This window comes from Thamnophis elegans, chromosome Z (genome assembly GCF_009769535.1).
Source record: "Thamnophis elegans isolate rThaEle1 chromosome Z, rThaEle1.pri, whole genome shotgun sequence".
Classification (NCBI taxonomy): Eukaryota; Metazoa; Chordata; class Lepidosauria; order Squamata; family Colubridae; genus Thamnophis; species Thamnophis elegans.
Genome location: NC_045558.1, coordinates 131490435 through 131509246, shown reverse-complemented (window position 1 = coordinate 131509246; position 18812 = coordinate 131490435). Strand labels below are relative to the sequence as shown.

The following is an 18812-nucleotide window of genomic DNA, read 5'->3' as shown; positions in this document are numbered from 1 at the left end:
ATCCATTGCAATTGGGAAAACCATAGCCTTGACTATACATACTTCTGTTGGCGGGGTGCATACTGCACACTGTTGCAAACAGGCAAATAAAAGGTTCAAGACTCTAGCTTCATTCTCTTCCTACCTCTAATGCTGGATTTCCTCTTTACTCTCTGTACTACTCTACATGGAAATTCCACCAACTGATCAGATGAGTGTTTTATTGTGATGAGTGTTTTATTGCTGCCATAGAATATTGGAGTGGAGGGGGGGCAGTATAAAGACTTTTCTTGTTGTTGCAGCTACTGCTGTGCTGTTGTTATTGTGGATTTTTAATTTTAGAAATTGCACAGGGGGTTCATATAAATTGTTAAACAAACAAACAAATATTTTATATTTTCTAATTATTTATCAACTTTAATATAAATATTTTATTATGAAAAATAATACGATTTATAAATAATTTTAAATAAAGGAAAACAAGTACTCTTTACTCTTTAGCAAAAGAAATGTTACAGGTTGTTGTGTCTTCCTGATTATTCATGGTTCTTTTCTGAGGTTTTCTTTAGCTCAGTTTAGATCTTGTCCCCAATCAGAGGTGGGTTCTTCCTGGTAAGGTGTGCCAGAAGAGGTGGTAAAAATCTGGCATACCAGATAGGACCAGTAGTAATGGTGGCCTGGCCATGCCCCCGAACTTTGTCAGAAGCTTTTTTTGAAGGTTTTTTTTTTTTTTTTTTTTTTTGCTGGTTCAGGCAAGGGAAAAAACTTTAAAAATAAGTGATAGAGATAGAGAAAGCGGGGAGAGAGGGAGGCAGAGAGAGAGAGAGGGAAGGGAACGGAGAAAGAAAGAGAAAGAAAAAGAACTCACTTTGCAGCCGGGAGATTCAGCAAAGGAGAAAAACAAATGCTGTCGCTTTAAATCAGAACTGAACATGCCTGGCTGTGGAATTCTAGGAGTTGAAGTCCACAAGTCTTAATGCTGCAAACTTTAATTTGAAAGATGCTTTAAATTGAAAAGCTATTCAGAAGAAGATTTGCAAAATGACATTTGACCAGCTAAATAACAAACTGGATAAAAGGTAGGATTCTTATATGGTTCTATGTTTTTGAAGTTTTGGGTTTGTGCAATATGGGCTTGTGTTTCTAAAAGAGTTTTTATGATTCCCTGCTTGTGAATGGAGCCAAACTTTCTATAGGGTCATTATCTCATTATCTCTATCTGGCAGGAATGTGGAATGAGCCTTTCTATTTTATTTTTTGGGGGGTGGGATTGGTCACTTCCCACAGAGAGAAGGAAGGAAGGAAGGAAGGAAGGAAGGAAGGAAGGAAAAAAGAAAGGAATGAAGGAAGGAAGGAAGGAAGGAAGAAAGGAAGAAAAACAGCACAGCAATTTAGGACTAGAAGGCTACTCAGAGGTCATCTAGTCAAACCCTGCTGCAGCAGGAAACCTTACATTGTCTGGATTATTTTGGTGCCTCTAACAGAGAGGAAAATTGCCAGAAAGAAGAAGGAGTTTACTAGGACAAGGCTGCCATACCAAGGAAGGCAGAGATAGTCCTTGACTTATGACTACAATTGAGGCCAAAATTTTGGTTGCTAAGCAAGAGCGCTGTTAAGTGAGCTTCACCACATTTTACCCAACCCATGATATCTCCTGGTGAGTGACATTAAGTTGTCCATACCCACCCAGTCACATGACTGCCAAGCCACGCCCATAAAATAGACCACATCCACAGAATAGGTCGTAAAAAATTGAAATCCTCCCTGGTTCCCACTGATATTCCTTGTTTACAACTATAGAACTTCAAAACTACATGTTACTTCTAATTAATTCGAATTCTACTGCAGCAAGTTTTTTCTTACTATTTCACAGATCAATGAAACCTAGGTTTATGTCATCATTTATTTTCTACTTGTTTTTCCTTTTTTTTTTTGTTTTTTTTTATTATTATTATTATTATTTTTTACAAATACAATCATGGAATTTATTTCCCCCCTCCCCCCTCCCCCTAAATCCCCACCTCCCTTCCCTCCCCCCGACTTCCCAAAGACCATACGTGGTATAACTTTTGAACAATCACAGTCTAAAATATCTCTACATTGAACTCAGCTTCTTACTGTTACCCAAATTTTAAACAATTTAAATTATTACTGATACTAAGCATAAGCTATCTGGAGTTTCTTAGTCCCATATTTACTTTTTATGTAATCAATCCATTTTTTCCAGTCTCGCTTATATCTCTCGTTTGAATGTTCTTTGAGATATGCTGAGATTTTGGCCATTTCGGCTAAGTTCATAACTTTCAAAGTCCATTCTTGAATTGTAGGTAGATCTTTCTTCTTCCAATACTGCGCCACCAGGAGTCTTGCTGCCGTTATTAAATACAAAACCAAATTAGTCTCTGCTGCTGTAAAATCAATACATATACCCAGTAAAAACAACTGGGGGGTAAATTTTATCCTTCTTTTAAAGATGTTTTGCAGGATCCACCATATTTTTATCCAAAATGCCTTGACATTACGACATGTCCACCATATATGAAAATATGTAGCATCACAAGAACCACATCTCCAACATTTAGGTTGAACATTTGGATACATAGAGGCAAGCTTTTTAGGATCTAGGTGCCATCTATAAAACATCTTATAAAAATTTTCTCTCAAGTTTTGTGCTTGTGTAAATTTCACATTTCTTACCCAGATTCTTTCCCATGTTTCAAGCATTATTGGTTCCTCGATATTCTGAGCCCATTTTATCATACAATCCTTAATCAGTTCCGTTTCAGAATCCATCTGTACTAATACATTATATATCCTCTTTATATGCATTGAGCTTTGATCTCTTATTTGTTTAAACAAATTATCCTCAACTTTTACAAAGCCAATTTTTTGATCTATTTTCCACCTAGCCTGTAGTTGACCATACTGAAACCACGTTTGAACTACCTTCTCTTCTTTAAGTACCTCTAAAGATTTTAGTTCCATCACCCCTCTTTCTGAGATAAGAAGTTGTCTATAGGTGGTTCTATCGTGTTTTTGTTCTACATTCATATTTTCAATTGCATGTCTAGGAATTGCCCACATGGGCACTTTATCATTTAATTTATGTTGATATTTTTTCCAAACCCGCAATAAAGCATTTCTTAAGATGTGATTTTTAAATTTCTTATCCGTTTTTTTGTTAAATAACAGGTAAGCATGCCAACCATATAACAAGTCATATCCCTCGATATTCAAAATTCTGTCATTAGTTAGATGAATCCAATCACTAATTACAGATAGTGCCACTGCGTCATAGTATAATTTTAAGTTAGGTAATTTCAATCCTCCTCTTTCACGTGCATCTTGCATTATTTTCATCTTTACCCTCGGCTTCTTTCCTGCCCACACAAATTTGTTGATACCCTTCTGCCATTCTAAAAGATTCGCATCTCTTTTAAGTATTGGTAACATTTGAAAAAGAAATAAAAATTTTGGTAAAATGTTCATTTTTACTGCCGCTATTCTACCCAGCAAGGACAAATGCAGTTTTTCCCACCTTTTCAACTCCAACTGTGTACTATGCCAAAGTGATTCATAATTATACTTGTATAATTTCCCATTTGAGATTAAAATATTAACTCCAAGATATTTAACTTTTTTAACTACCTCACATCTTAGCATCGCCCCCAGTTCTTCCTTCTGTTTGATAGTCATATTTATAGCTATTATTTTGGTTTTTCCTAGATTTATTTTAAATCCCGAGACTTGACCATATTGATTGATCGTATTCAATAATACCCTACTAGTTTCCTGCGGTTGTTCCAATATTATAACCAGATCATCCGCAAATGCACGAACTCTATATTCTTGCTGTCTAATTTTGATCCCTTTTAGACCGCCCAGGCCCCGTATCTTATTCAACAGTATTTCCAAAGTTATAATAAACAATAATGGGGACAGAGGACAGCCCTGTCTTGTACCTTTTTCAATTTGAAAGGAGTCTGTCAGACTTCCATTGACAATGATCTGGGCTGTTTGCTGCTGATATATTGCACCAATTGACCGTAAAAAGCCATCTCCTATCTGCATTTTTTGCAATGTCTTCAGCAGGAATTGCCAATTAACTCGATCAAAGGCTTTCTCCGCATCCAAAAATATGAATGCGGCCGGGATTTGATTGTTCTTTCCCAGGTATTCTAAAGCGTTGATAATTAATCTAACGTTGTCCTTCATCTGTCTGCCCTGTATAAAACCAGTTTGATCGGTATGTATCAGTTGCTGAATTACCCCCATTAGCCTATTTGCTAATATTTTAGTAAAAATTTTATAATCTACATTGAGTAATGAAATAGGTCTGTAATTTTTTGGTTGGGTAAGGTCTTGATCTTCTTTGGGTATCAACGATATGAACGCAGTCTTCCACGAAGGAGGCACTTTCCCTCCCGATTGAATTTTATTGAATAGTTCTCTGAGGGGTTCTACCATTTCTAACTGTAGATATTTATAATAAACAGCTGTTAAACCATCTGTGCCTGGTGCTTTCCCTAACTTTAATTGTTTAATTGCCTGCAATATTTCCCCAGAGGTTATAGGTTGATTCAGCTTATGCCTATGTTCTTCTCTGACTAGGGGGATTTTCTCTTTATCTAGGTATTTGTCTATATCTCCGTCCTTAATTTTATCCCCTTTATACAACTCTGTAAAAAATTCCCGAAATACCTTTTGAATCTCTTCCTGTTGAAACACTTCCTTCCCTCTGTAACACAATTTGGATACATTTCGAGCTTTCCTTTTTTTTCTAATCTGATAAGCCAACCACCTATCGGGTTTATTTGCATTGCAGAAAGTATTATGTTTAGCATATAATAAACTAGTAGCTACCTGGTCAGAGATCAGCATATCAAACTGAGATTTTAATATAGCAATTGTTTCCCTAATCTTTATATCTCCTGGATTCAATGTTAATTCTGACTCTTTCCCTTTAATTTCCTCTTCCAATTCTTTTCGTTTTTGCCCTTGTTTGTGTCTATGTATTTTATTTATATTCATTAATACTCCTCTCATATACGCTTTGCTTGCATCCCATACATATTCCAAAGATGTACCCTTGTTCATATTGAAAACAAAATATTCCGATAGCAATTTTTTACAATCATTAACATACTTTTCATATCTAAATAAGTTTTCATTCAACCTCCAGGACCTTCTTGCCTGGGCTACCCTTCCCAATTCCATCCAGACTGGATTATGGTCTGAAAGAACTCTCGCCATAATCTTTGTCTTCTTCACCCTACAAAGTAAATCATTTGTAATTAGTATAAAATCAATCCTTGAAAGAGATTGATGTCTATTGGAAAAAAAGGTAAAGTCATATTCTTCTGCATGCCTCTCGCGCCAAGCGTCTCGCAATTCAAAGTCGTCCAGCATATCAAAAAAGGGTTTGGGTAACTTAGCTCGAAATTTGGTGTTCGGGCGAGCTGTCTTCTTATCTCTTTTGGTGTCGATCACGCCATTCCAGTCACCCAATAATATACAAGACTCAAAGTCCCACTGTACTAATTTAGCATGGAGATTTCTATAAAATCCATCTTGTTGTTGATTAGGAGCATAAATTCCCAAAAGTAACATCTTTTTCCCTTCTAAGATTAAATCTAATGCAATATATCTTCCAAAGGGATCTGCTTCAATTAGCTCAGCTTTAATGTCTTTTCTTAAATATACTACTATGCCATTTTTCTTTTCCATGGCTGAGGTCGCAAAATGTTGGCCCAGTTTGGGGTTAAACAAATATTTTTGATCGGTTGATTTGATATGAGTTTCTTGCAAGCAAATTATGTCATTCTTAAACTGTTTAAGATAATGAAATATTTTCTTTCTTTTCTGTGGAGAGTTCAGTCCGTTAACATTCCATGTCAAAATCTTAGTTGTCATTTTTGGTTGCCTGAAGCTTTTTTAGAGCCTCCCGCAAGGCCTGTCTCACCTTTGGTTTGGCTCCTCCCACAGCTTCTGAGCTTGTTGCAGTAGCTCCTTGGTCAGTGGCCAATGATTGTTGAGATTGTTGCGTAGTAGCTTGTTTATCCGTTTGTCTGGTGGTCTTACGGTTGGATCTTTTTTCCTTGACTCCTTGCCCTTCCGGAAGAGGGAGATGATACATTTTATCTAATGGTTGTGTGGTTTGCTGTTTATCTTGTTCGTCTCGTGGTTTTTCACCATATCCCGAAGGTTCAGGGTATCCCATCTTCAGAATCTTATGATAGAAATCACGAGCTTTCCATACAGAGCTGAGACGATATCTTTGTTTGTCCATTGTAACTATAATACCGAATGGGGCATCCCATCTGTACTGTATCTGACGCCTTCTGAGCTCTTCCACCAGAAAAGCATAATCTCTTCTGGCTCTTAGCATCTGAGGCGGTATTTCTTTCAAAACAATCAGGTCCTGTCCACCAATTTGAAGCTTAGTATTGTAGGACTCTTGTAGTATCATATTTCTAAATTCTCTTGTAACAAAGTATATTACCACGTCTCGGGGAAGTTGCCTTTGTTTTGCCGCCCATGAGTTAACACGAAAAATCCTGTCAATCTGCCAATCAAAATTGGATCCCGGTTTTCCCACCAGACGGTCAAAAGCTTCAGAAAACATTTGCTTTAAGTTCTCCTGCTTTTCTTCACGCAGCCCCCTCACTCTTAATGCAAGCTCCATCTGCTTATACTGTATCATAATAATTTGTTTTTCAGCATTATCAATTTTTTGTTCCACCACTTCAGTTTTGGATATCAGGTTAGTTTTAGCTTCATTGAGAGTTTCTAAATTATCTTCCATTCCAGAAATATATTCTGTTATCACATTTACAATTCCCATCATATTATCATTCATTTTAGTGACCCTGGTATCGAATTTGTCATATAGAACTTCCATCTCATTCCTTATTTCATCTTTGAAATCTTTAATCATTTCTAGATTCTGTTCTCTGAATTCTTTAAACATTTCTAAGTTCTGTTCTCTGGATTCTTTGAACATTTCCAGAAAAAATTCTTTTGTTAGTACATCTCCACTAGGGGGCATAGATGGTGGGGGCTGCAACTTTGTACCAGGTATGGGAGACGTTTTCGGCGGTAATTTAACAGAGGTTGATTTGGATGCCATTATATTTTGGTTTTAATTATTTATTCTAAATTACTAATCCACTGTGCTATGTGGAGAAAAAGAAATTCCTCCCCCCTCCTTTTTTTCCTTCTTTTTTTTTTTTTTTTCCCAAGGGGTTTTACGGAGGATTTCAAAAGAGAAAGTCCGTTTGGAATGTTTGGAATGTCTCTGAATCAACAAAGAGTCTTGAAAGCTTTAAGGGAGTAGCTCTAATTAAATTATAAGAGATTATTTCTTTAATTCTGTAGCAGGAAGCCGGAGATAACAAATGCAGAAGCTGTAAACGCCATTTTGAAGACAATTAAACAAAAGAGGTTTTTATAACATTGAAGCTGGTATTTCAGATAGAGAAAGGTTTTAAAGTTCACAAGTTTGGTCTTTGCTCGTATTGATTTTTAATAGTCTCTTTTCTAAAGATTGTCCTGAGGGGGAGGGGTCCTGTCTAGTGCTGTGAATAACAGCTGCGAAGTTCAGGTCGGAGTTGAATGACTCAGCTTTGGGTTGATCCTCCCCCTCCGTCCACAGCTCACAAAAAAACAAACTGTGAACTTCAAAGAAGATTCTTACCAGCTGAGATTCCTCACTGCTTTTTTCTTGTCTGAAAAAAGAGTTATCTTCTTGATATTGAGTAGATAACGATCCTGAATTCTGGGGGCAGCTCTGTTAAGCTGCCGACCGGCGACAGGCCACTCCCCGGAAGAGACTTTTCTACTTGTTTTTCCGATCGTAACAGTAAGTATCATGTTTATTTCCCCTGTAGCTACCAAGAGTGTGAATCACTTGAACATTTTCTCAAATCCCTGAATAGTTCTATAGAAAATAATAACAATTAACTAATATTAAAGGGGACTCCATTGCTTCCTTCATGGTTGGGAATAGAGTGATGAAACTGGCAATGTGATTCTTCACATTGAACATTCTAGCTTCTGATCCAACAAGACAAGAAGAATATATGTGGGCTGTTCTAATCAATGACTTCTTTTGCTTAGTTTGTACACAAGGAATCAGTACCTGGTGTATATCTTCTTTTAAAGATGTTACTGTTCATGACTGTGATGACAGCACTACTGCCAGACATTGTTTGCCATATTTCTCCTAGGAGCACAACATGTTCTATGGGCAAGCTTCATCTTATTAAGCATAAATACTATCATTCAGGAGATCTCATCATTGCTGGCATTATGCCCCAGTCCTACATGATGTCTGAATCAATGAAGTTTAAAAAGCATCCATCTGAAGAACTGATCAATGACTTCATGTATAGAAATATTGGTCTTAAATGTGGTGCAAATAGATTAGCTAGATAGATGATAGAGAGAGGGAGGGAGGGAAAGATGGTACATAGATAGATGATAGATGATAGATGATAGATGATAGATGATAGATGATAGATGATAGATGATAGATGATAGATGATAGATGATAGATGATAGATGATAGATGATAGATGATAGATGATAGATGATAGATGATAGATGATAGATGATAGATGATAGATGATAGATGATAGATGATAGATGATAGATGATAGATGATAGATGATAGATGATAGATGATAGATGATAGATGATAGATGATAGATAGATGATAGATGATAGATGATGATGGATGATGGATGATGGATGATGGATGATGGATGATGGATGATGGATGATAGATGATAGATGATAGATGATAGATGATAGATGATGGATGGATGGATGGATGGATGATAGAGATAGAAAGATAGAGATAGAAAGATGATAGAGATAGAAAGATGATAGACAGACAGACAGACAGACAGATAGATAGATAGATAGATAGATAGATAGATGATAAAGATTTAGATAGATACAGATATAGATAGATTCTGTATTTAATAAAAAGTGTTATACTATAATAACTTTAGTAAAGAATGAATGGAGTACCGAACTGAAGGGAAGCCTTTGTCCCAATTGCCACATTATTACTGCATTATTATTATTGTTGTTGCTGTTGTTATTTGCAGACTCTGCCAGATGTTATTATTATTATTATCAGGAGGGGTATCAGTTTTATTTCTTATCAATTCAGATTTTTTTTTCATGGATGCAGATGGCCACTGCCATTGGTCTCAACAACATCAACATTTTCCAAGTAGGAGACCAAAGTTAAACACAGTGATTTCATTTTAATTACTTCTAAATTTAGAGGTCTATATATTTCATATTTGGTTGATTTTTTTTGCCAATTGTTCTTTCTGTAGATCATGAATGATGCATTTTATTTGACCATTTTTGCAAATAGCTGAAAGCCAACATTTAAGGTTTTAATGATTCCATAATAGGAAATAGTACTATTAAGTCTACTAACTGAATATCTTAATATTATTGGTGAAAATTTCTTTTCTTAACCAATGTATCTTTATTGAAAACTATTCATAATAGCTGAACAGGGTTTTAAAAGCACCATTTGTAAAGAGTTTCCCATCCTCTTCATCACACCACCATTCATTGTCCTGAAATTCAAGAGAAATCCTGAAATGGCTTTGGAAACATTTCAATTCCACTTGTCACAGAAGTACAGCATCCATTTTCATATTTGTGTATCTTGGCACATCTATAAGCTGCAAATTACTGATGTGATGTGATGTGATTGGTTTGGTATTCAAACAGTAAAGATATCAGGTCTGAGTTCAAATCTCTTCGTATGTTTTTCTCTATTGTGAAAAACATACCATATGTTTGCTATTGTCCATTTATTTTGGCTCATTGTCTTCAGCTGACTTATAAAATATGTGAATTTTGTTTTTATTTTTTAAACATCTCACTGCAGGTTTTTCCTACAGAATTACCACCATGTCTTAGCTTTAATTTTTGCTGTAAAGGAAATCAATGAAAAGACCCTCATGTTACCTAACATAACTCTGGGGATTCTTATTTCTGATAGTTATTTCACTGCAAGAGGGACCACTTTTGCTTCAATTGAGCTTCTCTCCACACAGGACAGATTGATTCCTAACTATAAGTGTGATGTAAAGGATACGGCAACATCTGTTATTGCAGGACCTAACTCTCACATCTGTTCCTTTATGTCAAACATTCTGAATATTTACAAGATGCCCCAGGTAAGTTCTACTTAAAAGAGAAAAGAGGGAGGGTGGAGGGAATGAGGAAGGAAACTATTTTTTCTCTTATATTAAGTTGACTTGGAAATTGTTGTAATTTCAAAACATGAATAAAGAGGCAAGGATATTTCTAGTTATTTATTTTGTGCATGCTTTTGATCAATTCCTAAATTTGTATCCAAATCCATACTAAACATTTTAATTTCACTGACATATGGCATAAACATTTCACTGATATAAAAATGTGGACCATCTTAACTTGTTTTCACTATATTTTAATATTGAGACTATTAAGGATTTAGAAACCAGACTTAGCAATTCAGAAAATTATTAGTTAGGAGCAATTACTTGAACATAACACAATGATGTTGCATTGATCTTTATATGGCCATTCTTTGATTTTCTAACTTCCTTCGCTGGACCATATAAGCAGGAACCCAAATGAACGATGAACTAATTTGTGTACAATTATTCAGGGGAAATAGGACTTCAAAATGTAGTCAATTTTCACTACAACATTTCCTGTATCAGGAATTTAGAATTTATTTCTTAAGTCTAGTTCTATATCTTTGATCTCCACTTTTATGCATTGGGGAAAAAAATTGTATCAAATTCTGGGCTAGACAGAAGGTATGTTGTTGTTTAATTGGAAATGTTGTGATTCACATATATTTAGGAAAAACATGACTATTGCATTTTGGACATCCCTCATCTGTTTCATTCATTTATCTACCTCCTCTATGCTGTGGCATATAAGCAGGGAACCAGATAAAGGAGAAGATAATTTTGTATTCCATTATTTAGGCCCAACAAAATTTTACCAAGTGTGATGCAATTTCATTATAATCTTTCCTGAATCAAGAATGAAGAACTTATTTGTTAAATCTAGAACTATGGCTTTGTAATAATGTTCGCTTTTATACATTAAAAAAAGATGTCCTCAGTTCTGGGCTGGACATATGATAATGTTTAATTTCAAATACCGAAACTCATAAATGTTTAGGAAAAACATCAGTATTGCATTTTGGACATCTATCATCTGTTTAATTCATTTATCTAGCTCCTCTATGGACCTGCCCCCCAAAAAGAGGACAATATACATGCTCTTTTCTTTCATCAAGTTTTCCCAGATCAGAGCATTGAGATTAAAGGGATTCTCAGCCTGCTATTGTATTTAAAGTGGAAATGGATTGGGCTGGTTTTTCAACGTACCGAGAGTGGAGAGAGGTTTGTAAAGAATGCTGTCACTACGTTTCCCCAGAAAGGGGTGTGCTTTGAGTTCATGGAACAGTTGGCCATGGAGACATTTTCTGACGACATTTTAGTTACATTTCATGAATTGATTAAAATGTTCGTGGTTATCATGAATGGCACTTCCAACGTTGTGATCTTACATTGTGAAAACCAGGTCACGGTCATTTTCAGAATGTTCCCCTATGCTTCAGATTTTGAAGAGATACCAATCCAGAGGAAAGATAAAGTTTGGATAATGACAGCCCAGATGGAGTTCACCTCCCTTTCCTTTCAAAGAATGCGAGGGATGGATTTCTTCCATGGGGCCATATCTTTTGCAGTGTCCTCCAAGGAGATTTCTGGGTTCAAACATTTTGTACAAACGAGAAAGCCAACTGCAGAAAAGGAAGACCATTTAACAAGATTGTTCTGGGAACAGGCATTTTTGTGTTCTTTCCCCAGTTTGGATAAGGACATTGAGATAATGTGCACTGGAGAAGAGAATTTGGAGAGTCTTCCTAATGCTATCTTTGATACCACCATGACTGGGCAAAGTTACAGCATCTATAATGCAGTCTATGCTGTGGGAAATGCATTGCGAGCCGTTCTTTCGCCCAGATTCAAATATAAAGTTATGGCAGCCAATGAGAGACTAGTGACTGTGAATCAAGAGGCCTGGCAGGTACCATATATCTTACTGATCTTATCTTTTGATGAAATGAACATTTGATCTGAGAACATAGCCAATGGAAATATAGGAATAGTGCTATACAGGCCACTTCCTAATCTAGTATCTTCATAGTTTTATGAATTACATTTAATTTTGCAATAATGTGTATCATTGCAACTATTGCACTGTGGGTATTTTGAAAGTCAGAATAGATCTTATTTAGATTATAGGTGTGATTGGAATCATTTATTTAACTTGATTTATATCTAATCAACTACTTGACTTGATTCAGTATAAAGCATTGTTTTGATATGAATCATTAAATTGATTCAAAGAGTAAGTTGATAAAACAGTGTCAACTTGCTATTACATTGACCAATCACAATAAATAAAAGGATCACTACCCACAGGTTGCAATAATACCATGTTTCCCTGAAAATATGACATTATTTGACATTCTTATTTTCTTTTGACTCCCAATAGCAATAGATTGATTGATTTTATTTGATTGATTTTATTATATTTATATGCTGCCTTTTTCCCCCGAAGGGGACTCAGGGCGGCTCACAATTCAAATCAGGGAAGGGGGGTACAATAGCAATAATGGTTAGACTTATATACTGCTTCATAGGGATTTCAGCCCTCTCTAAGCAGTTTACAGAGTCAGCATATTGCCCCCAACAATCCGGGTCCTCATTTTACCCACCTCGGAAGGATGGAAGGCTGAGTCAACCTTGAGCCGGTGAGATTTGAACAGCCGAACTGCAGTCAGCGGAAGTAGCCTGCAGTGCTGCACTGTAACCACTGCACCACCTCAGCCAAAATTAGCACTTGGCCTTATTTTCAGGGAGGTCTTATTATTTTTGAAGTGCAGGTAGCTGCGAGCATGGTCACCTCATGTGTGCTTCTGTGTTGCAATATTTTGGTGAGGGCTTATTTTTGAGGGAGAGCTTATTTTAGTGCATGCGCTCAAAAGCCCGATTGGGCTTATTACTCTGGGAGGTCTTATTTTGGAGGAAACAGGGTATAAAATAGTAGTATATTATATGTGCATTCATTCATATGATTTTTTTCTATTTAGCTTCATCACTATTTGAGAACACTTTCATTTAACAACAGTGTTGGAGATGAAATTGTCTTTAACAAAAATGGGGAATTAGGAACTGGATTTGATATCCTCAACTGGATCGCACTACCAAACCAGACTTTCCTTAAGGTCAAAATTGGAAGGGTAGATCCCACAGCTTCCCAGGATAAGCCGCTCACCATTTCTGTGGAGAACATGACCTGGCCAAATGAGTTTAACAAGGTGCCTCTTACTCAATTGATACATTTTATGAAATAATTCCTCCCTCTATTTTTTTTTCATGCCTTTAGGAGACTCTTGAAAGAAAGAAATAGCAGACTCTTGAAAGAAACTATGAACAAGTACAGTACTATCCTTCATTGCGTCATTATTATTTAACTGAAAACTAGTAAAATTTCTAGATTGGCAACTGTTTCAGAGATTGCAGTTAAATAATTAAAAAGCAGACAGGATTTAAGAATAGACCTTTTTGAAATATGGCCAAATTTAAACAATATTTATGTACTGAGATAATTTTACACCTACAGGGGGCATCTGGAAAGGTCCTGAGTTCAATTCTCAACAATGACATTGATTTACCTAAAGCTGAATGTCCAGATTCTATATTAGTTTGCATTATGTGTATTGTGTCTCTATGTCAGTTTTTCAATTATAGTATTGAATAGTCTTTAGCAGCTCTGGTGTCAAAGTAGTTATTTCCTTCTTCTGATTGGTATCAAAGTTTGATATCTGGACAGTCTAGTGATGAGGCTGAGAGGCTGAGAATTACTGAGTTTTGATTAGTTACTTAAAGCTTACATTAGTTATTTAAAGCTTACATGATCAAAAATTATCTTCAGGGCATTAGAAATGTTAAAAGAAAATTTATTTAGCCAACTCTTTTGTGGAACTAAAACATTTACTTCCTTTGGAAAAGAAGATATTTTTTATTGCATTAGAGTTTAAAGAAATGCATGCATTTTCTTTCATCTCCTTTGTTCAGCACAGGCACATATTAATCTTTTCCAGTGCTGAAGATCAATTGTCCCCCCTCCCCTCTATTTCATGACACAGCTGTTAACAGCTTAAGTACCCAAATCCTCCTGCTTTAAACAACTCAAAGGGATTAAAATTGAAAATCAAGCAAACCCGAGACCGCGAATTCAGGGTCTGATTCCACAAGCAAAAAACTGGCTTACTATATGATATTTCTCCACTTTACAACTCCTTTTCTGAAATATGATTCTAATAATATCCATCCAGTGACATCCAGGTGTACCGTCTGTATTCCTGTTATTGAAAGCTATTTATTCAAAATGAGATACTCCTTTTCCAATACTACCATTACCAATCATCAGATTGCCTCATCATTTAGTCAATTTATGGAACAGGTCACCTACATCAGGGGTATCAAACTCAAAGCCTGGAGACCTAGGGGTGTTTAGATCTGGCCCACAAGACCTCCCTGAAAACAGCAAAAGACTGGTCTGCAATACCTCTGCTGGTATAAATGGAGCTTAGGAGGGTTGTATGTGGCCCCTTCCAAGCTCTATTTTCACTGGCAGAGGGTTGCAGGAGGCCGTTGCAGCTGAAAACAGAGCTCATAGGGGCCACAGGTGGCACTCTTAAGCTTTATTTTTGCTGGCAGAGGGTTGCGGGAGACCGTCGCAACAGAAACGGAACTTGGAAGCCCATTTTTGTGAGCAGAGCACTAAGGTCACCATAGGCACCCCGGGAATGAGTGACATCAAGCTGGCTACATCTGCAGTGGCCCCCAAAGGTCAAGCACAACCCTGATGTTCCCCTCAATTAAATTGAGTTTGACATCCCTGACCTACATAAAAAACTCCAGTTGTGCTAATATTATTGTTATGCTTATTCTCATAGGCAATAGTCCACTAAGGCAATTAGTTGATCTAATGGGTGACTCAACAGGTTTTGGCCACAAGAAATCACAGGTTCTCAATGCTTCAAGCACAAGAACTGATTGTTCACCACTATGCAAAGAACACAGAAAGAGATATATCAATGCTGCAGTCCTCTTCTGCTACCATCCATTCCAGTTCCAAATCCTTGATGGATCATTTCGTGTTTTTTTAAAAAAAAACAAAAACAAGAAGGAAGTTATTTCAACTTTTGCAATCTCGTCCCTAATTCCATATTGAAAGATATTCCAAAAGGTTACCATTGTTGGCAGTAAAAAAAATGCAGAGAATTTAAAAGTATCAATAAAATTTGATTTCTTCTTACTGATTGAGAGATATGATCCATCTGAGTCACCATGATTAAATCAATCTGATTATAGAAGAGAATGCAGCTTTCATGGCTAGGATTTAACACAATTTTTTACTTTACCAATATCTGTTCAGAAGCATATTCACTAATGTTCACTGACACTAAAGAGACACAATATGACTCAATCAGTCAATTTATTGCAGTCTTAGACCAGAGATCAGAACAAATTAGACTTTGATATGGGATCATTATTTCTTAAATATATTAGATGTGCAGAACATTTTCCCAGTAGAAATACATACCAAATATATTTTTAAATTTTCTGAAATGTAGCTATGTGGTTAAGCAATCTATGTGGTTTATTTTATACTAGCAAATTACAGAGAAGTGCAGATTTTAAATTAATCAGACTTTATATAACAACAAGTATGACAATAACAACATTCTGACTTCATTTCTTAACAGACAGTGCCCCTTTCGGTTTGCAATGGCAATTGCCATTCAGGTTACAGCAAGTTTAAAATAGAAGGTAGACCATTTTGTTGCTATGATTGTCTTCCATGTGCAAAAGGGAAGATTTCAAACAAGACAGGTAAGAAATTTCATTTGTGTATGTATTGTGTGTATGTTTCAGAGGTGGTATTCAGCAGATTCTGACCAGTTCTAGAGAAATGATAGTGGAAATTTTAAGTATTTTGGAAAACCAGAAAATACCACCTCTGACTAGCCTCTCCCCCATCTATTCTCTGCCTCCTGAGTCCCAGCTAATTGGGAGGAATTATGGATTTTACAGTATCCTTCCCCTGGAGTGGGGTGGGAATGGAGATTTCACAGTATCCTTCCCCTGCCACACCCACTAAGTCACGCTCACCAAGCCACGCCATGCCCACCAAGCCATGCCAACAGAACCAGTATTTTAAAAAATTGAATCTCACCACTGATAAGTTTGTAGATATTTTGTATTTATGTTTGTATGTATTGTGATCAGAGCACTAATCTCAAAAAAGTGTGCAGTTCTTTGCTCTGAATTGAGAATGCGCTACTGATATAGAATTACTATTTATCTGTGCATTTGAACGAATCTATATCTTTGTTTGGCATCATCCAATAGCTGTTCAGTTCCAGTAAAAAATAATAGTTAACATCTATTTTTTTTTCTTTATTACACTATGGTGCTAGAAGCCCTGGATTTTGCCAAAGGCTATTTTTTAAAATCTAGGATAAAATAGTTACAACATTGATAATGAAAAAAAAAGTATACTTGGTTATTGGCCAATACATATTAATGTCAGAGCTCTTAAATCATATAAAACCAGACACAACAGTGGAAGCTAAAATCACAAGACTACATCTGATTTACTTTTGTCATGTTATGTGTGTGAATTCATTGAATAAGGCAATGATTATGGTTAGTAGACAAAGAAGAACATCAAATCTGATGCAAAGTTGAACAAACAACAAATGAAAGAAGCTATGCTTGACAGGTAGTGTGGAGAACAGTTGCCTATAATGAAAAAGCAATTGCCTATAAAAAAGATGTGGAAACTCTAGAAAGAGTGCAGAGAAGAGCAACAAAGATGATTAGGGGATTGGAGGCTAAAATATATGAGGAACAGTTGCAGGAACTGGGTATGTCTAGTTTAATGAAGAGAAGGACTAGGGGAGAAATGATAGCAATGCTCCAACATTGGAAGTTTTAAAGACGTTGGATAGCCATTTGTCCGAAGTGGTGTAGGGTTTCCTGCCTAGACAGGTGGTTGGACTAGAAGACCTCCAAGGTCCCTTCCAACTCTATTTTTCTATTTTATTCTATTCTAAAGAATAGAATAAAGTTTGACACAACTAATTGGTTAAAAATAACAACTATAAATATCACTACCAGCACCACAAATATCTCTCCCTCCCTCCCTCTCTCTCTCACACACTCATACACACACAGAGTGAGAGAGATGCACACATACATAAAGAGTGGGAGGAGAGAGAGAAATACAGAGATGTATGCATTAGTACATTCACATATATTCTTCATCCTTCTTTAAAATATTCCATAATAAATAAAATTGCTATAAAATGTTTAGGAACTAATTAAATCCCATCAACTCATTTCAGTCCATCTAGTGTTCTGGTTATATAATTGTTATACTTGATGCACAACCATTTTGTTTTACAGATGCAGGTGATTGTTCCCAATGTTCAGACAATCAATATCCAAACAAAGCTCAAAACCGTTGCATTTTGAAACGGATCATATTTTTGTCTTACAAAGAACCCTTGGGAATCACCTTGACAAGTGTTGCTTTCTTCTGTTCTGTCATCTCAGCTATGGTGCTGGGGATCTTCATTAAATACCAGGACACACCCATCGTCAAAGCCAACAACAGAAACCTCACCTACGTTCTTCTCATTGCTCTCCTCCTCTCTTTCCTTTGCACTTTGCTTTTCATTGGGCAACCTGACCAAGTGAAATGTCTCATGCGACAAACTGCCTTTAGCATTTTCTTTTCTGTAGCCCTTTCTTGTATGTTGGGGAAAACAACTATTGTTGTTCTTGCTTTTATGGCCACCAAGCCAGGATCCCAAATAAGGAAATGGGTAGGAAAAAGACTAGCTATCTCTATTGTCCTTGCTTGCTCCCTGCTACAAATTATGATTTGTGTTGGGTGGCTTACAATTTCCCCCCCATTTGCTGATTCTGATATGCACTCAATGCCTGAAGAAATTGTCCTTGAATGTAATGAAGGTTCAACCACTATGTTTTATACTGTTCTTGGCTTCTTAGGGCTATTGACTGCTATCAGTTTTACTGTAGCTTTTTTTGCTAGGAAGCTACCTGATAGCTTTAATGAAGCCAAATTCATCACCTTCAGCATGCTGGTCTTTTGTAGTGTCTGGATATCATTTGTTCCAACCTATCTGAGCACCAAAGGCAAATATACAGTAGCTGTGGAGATCTTCTCCATTTTGGCTTCTGCAGCTGGCTTGTTGTGTTGCATCTTTTCCCCTAAATGCTACATTATTTTCTTGAGACCTGATTTAAACAAAAAGGAACAGCTGATAAAAAGATAAACTGGATCATACTGTATGTTTTATGAAGTTTATATTGCTATCTATTCACTGCAATAGAGCTTCAGTCACTTCGGGAAGAAAGGCTCACTTTTACAATCAAGTATAATACATAAATTTCATCCTGGAATTCTCTAATTCATGAAATAAGTAACATTAATCTGAAACGCCTCTCCCTATTCTCTGAAGAGTAAGATTTGTTGAAATTTTGGCATGATACCAGAAATAAACTTCAAATGAGGAATCTACCATGAAGAAAAATGCCATAAATTCAATATTAATTATTTGGGTTTCTTGTCTTTATGGCAATGGCTTTTGAAAGGAACTGATGCTAATGTACTAAAATATTAAA

The 18812-nt window shown here is 36.2% G+C and overlaps 1 protein-coding gene across 1 annotated transcript; it reads left to right on the top strand.

The window, feature by feature from the left end:
- Positions 1-11475: 11475 nt before the first annotated feature.
- LOC116521817 (vomeronasal type-2 receptor 26-like) lies at positions 11476-18463 on the top strand. Its single transcript, XM_032236467.1, has 4 exons — positions 11476-12108; positions 13178-13405; positions 15863-15989; positions 17568-18463. The coding sequence occupies exons 1-4, from the start codon at positions 11476-11478 to the stop codon at positions 18461-18463; spliced, it is 1884 nt and encodes a 627-aa protein (XP_032092358.1).
- The last annotated feature ends 349 nt before the right edge of the window (positions 18464-18812 follow it).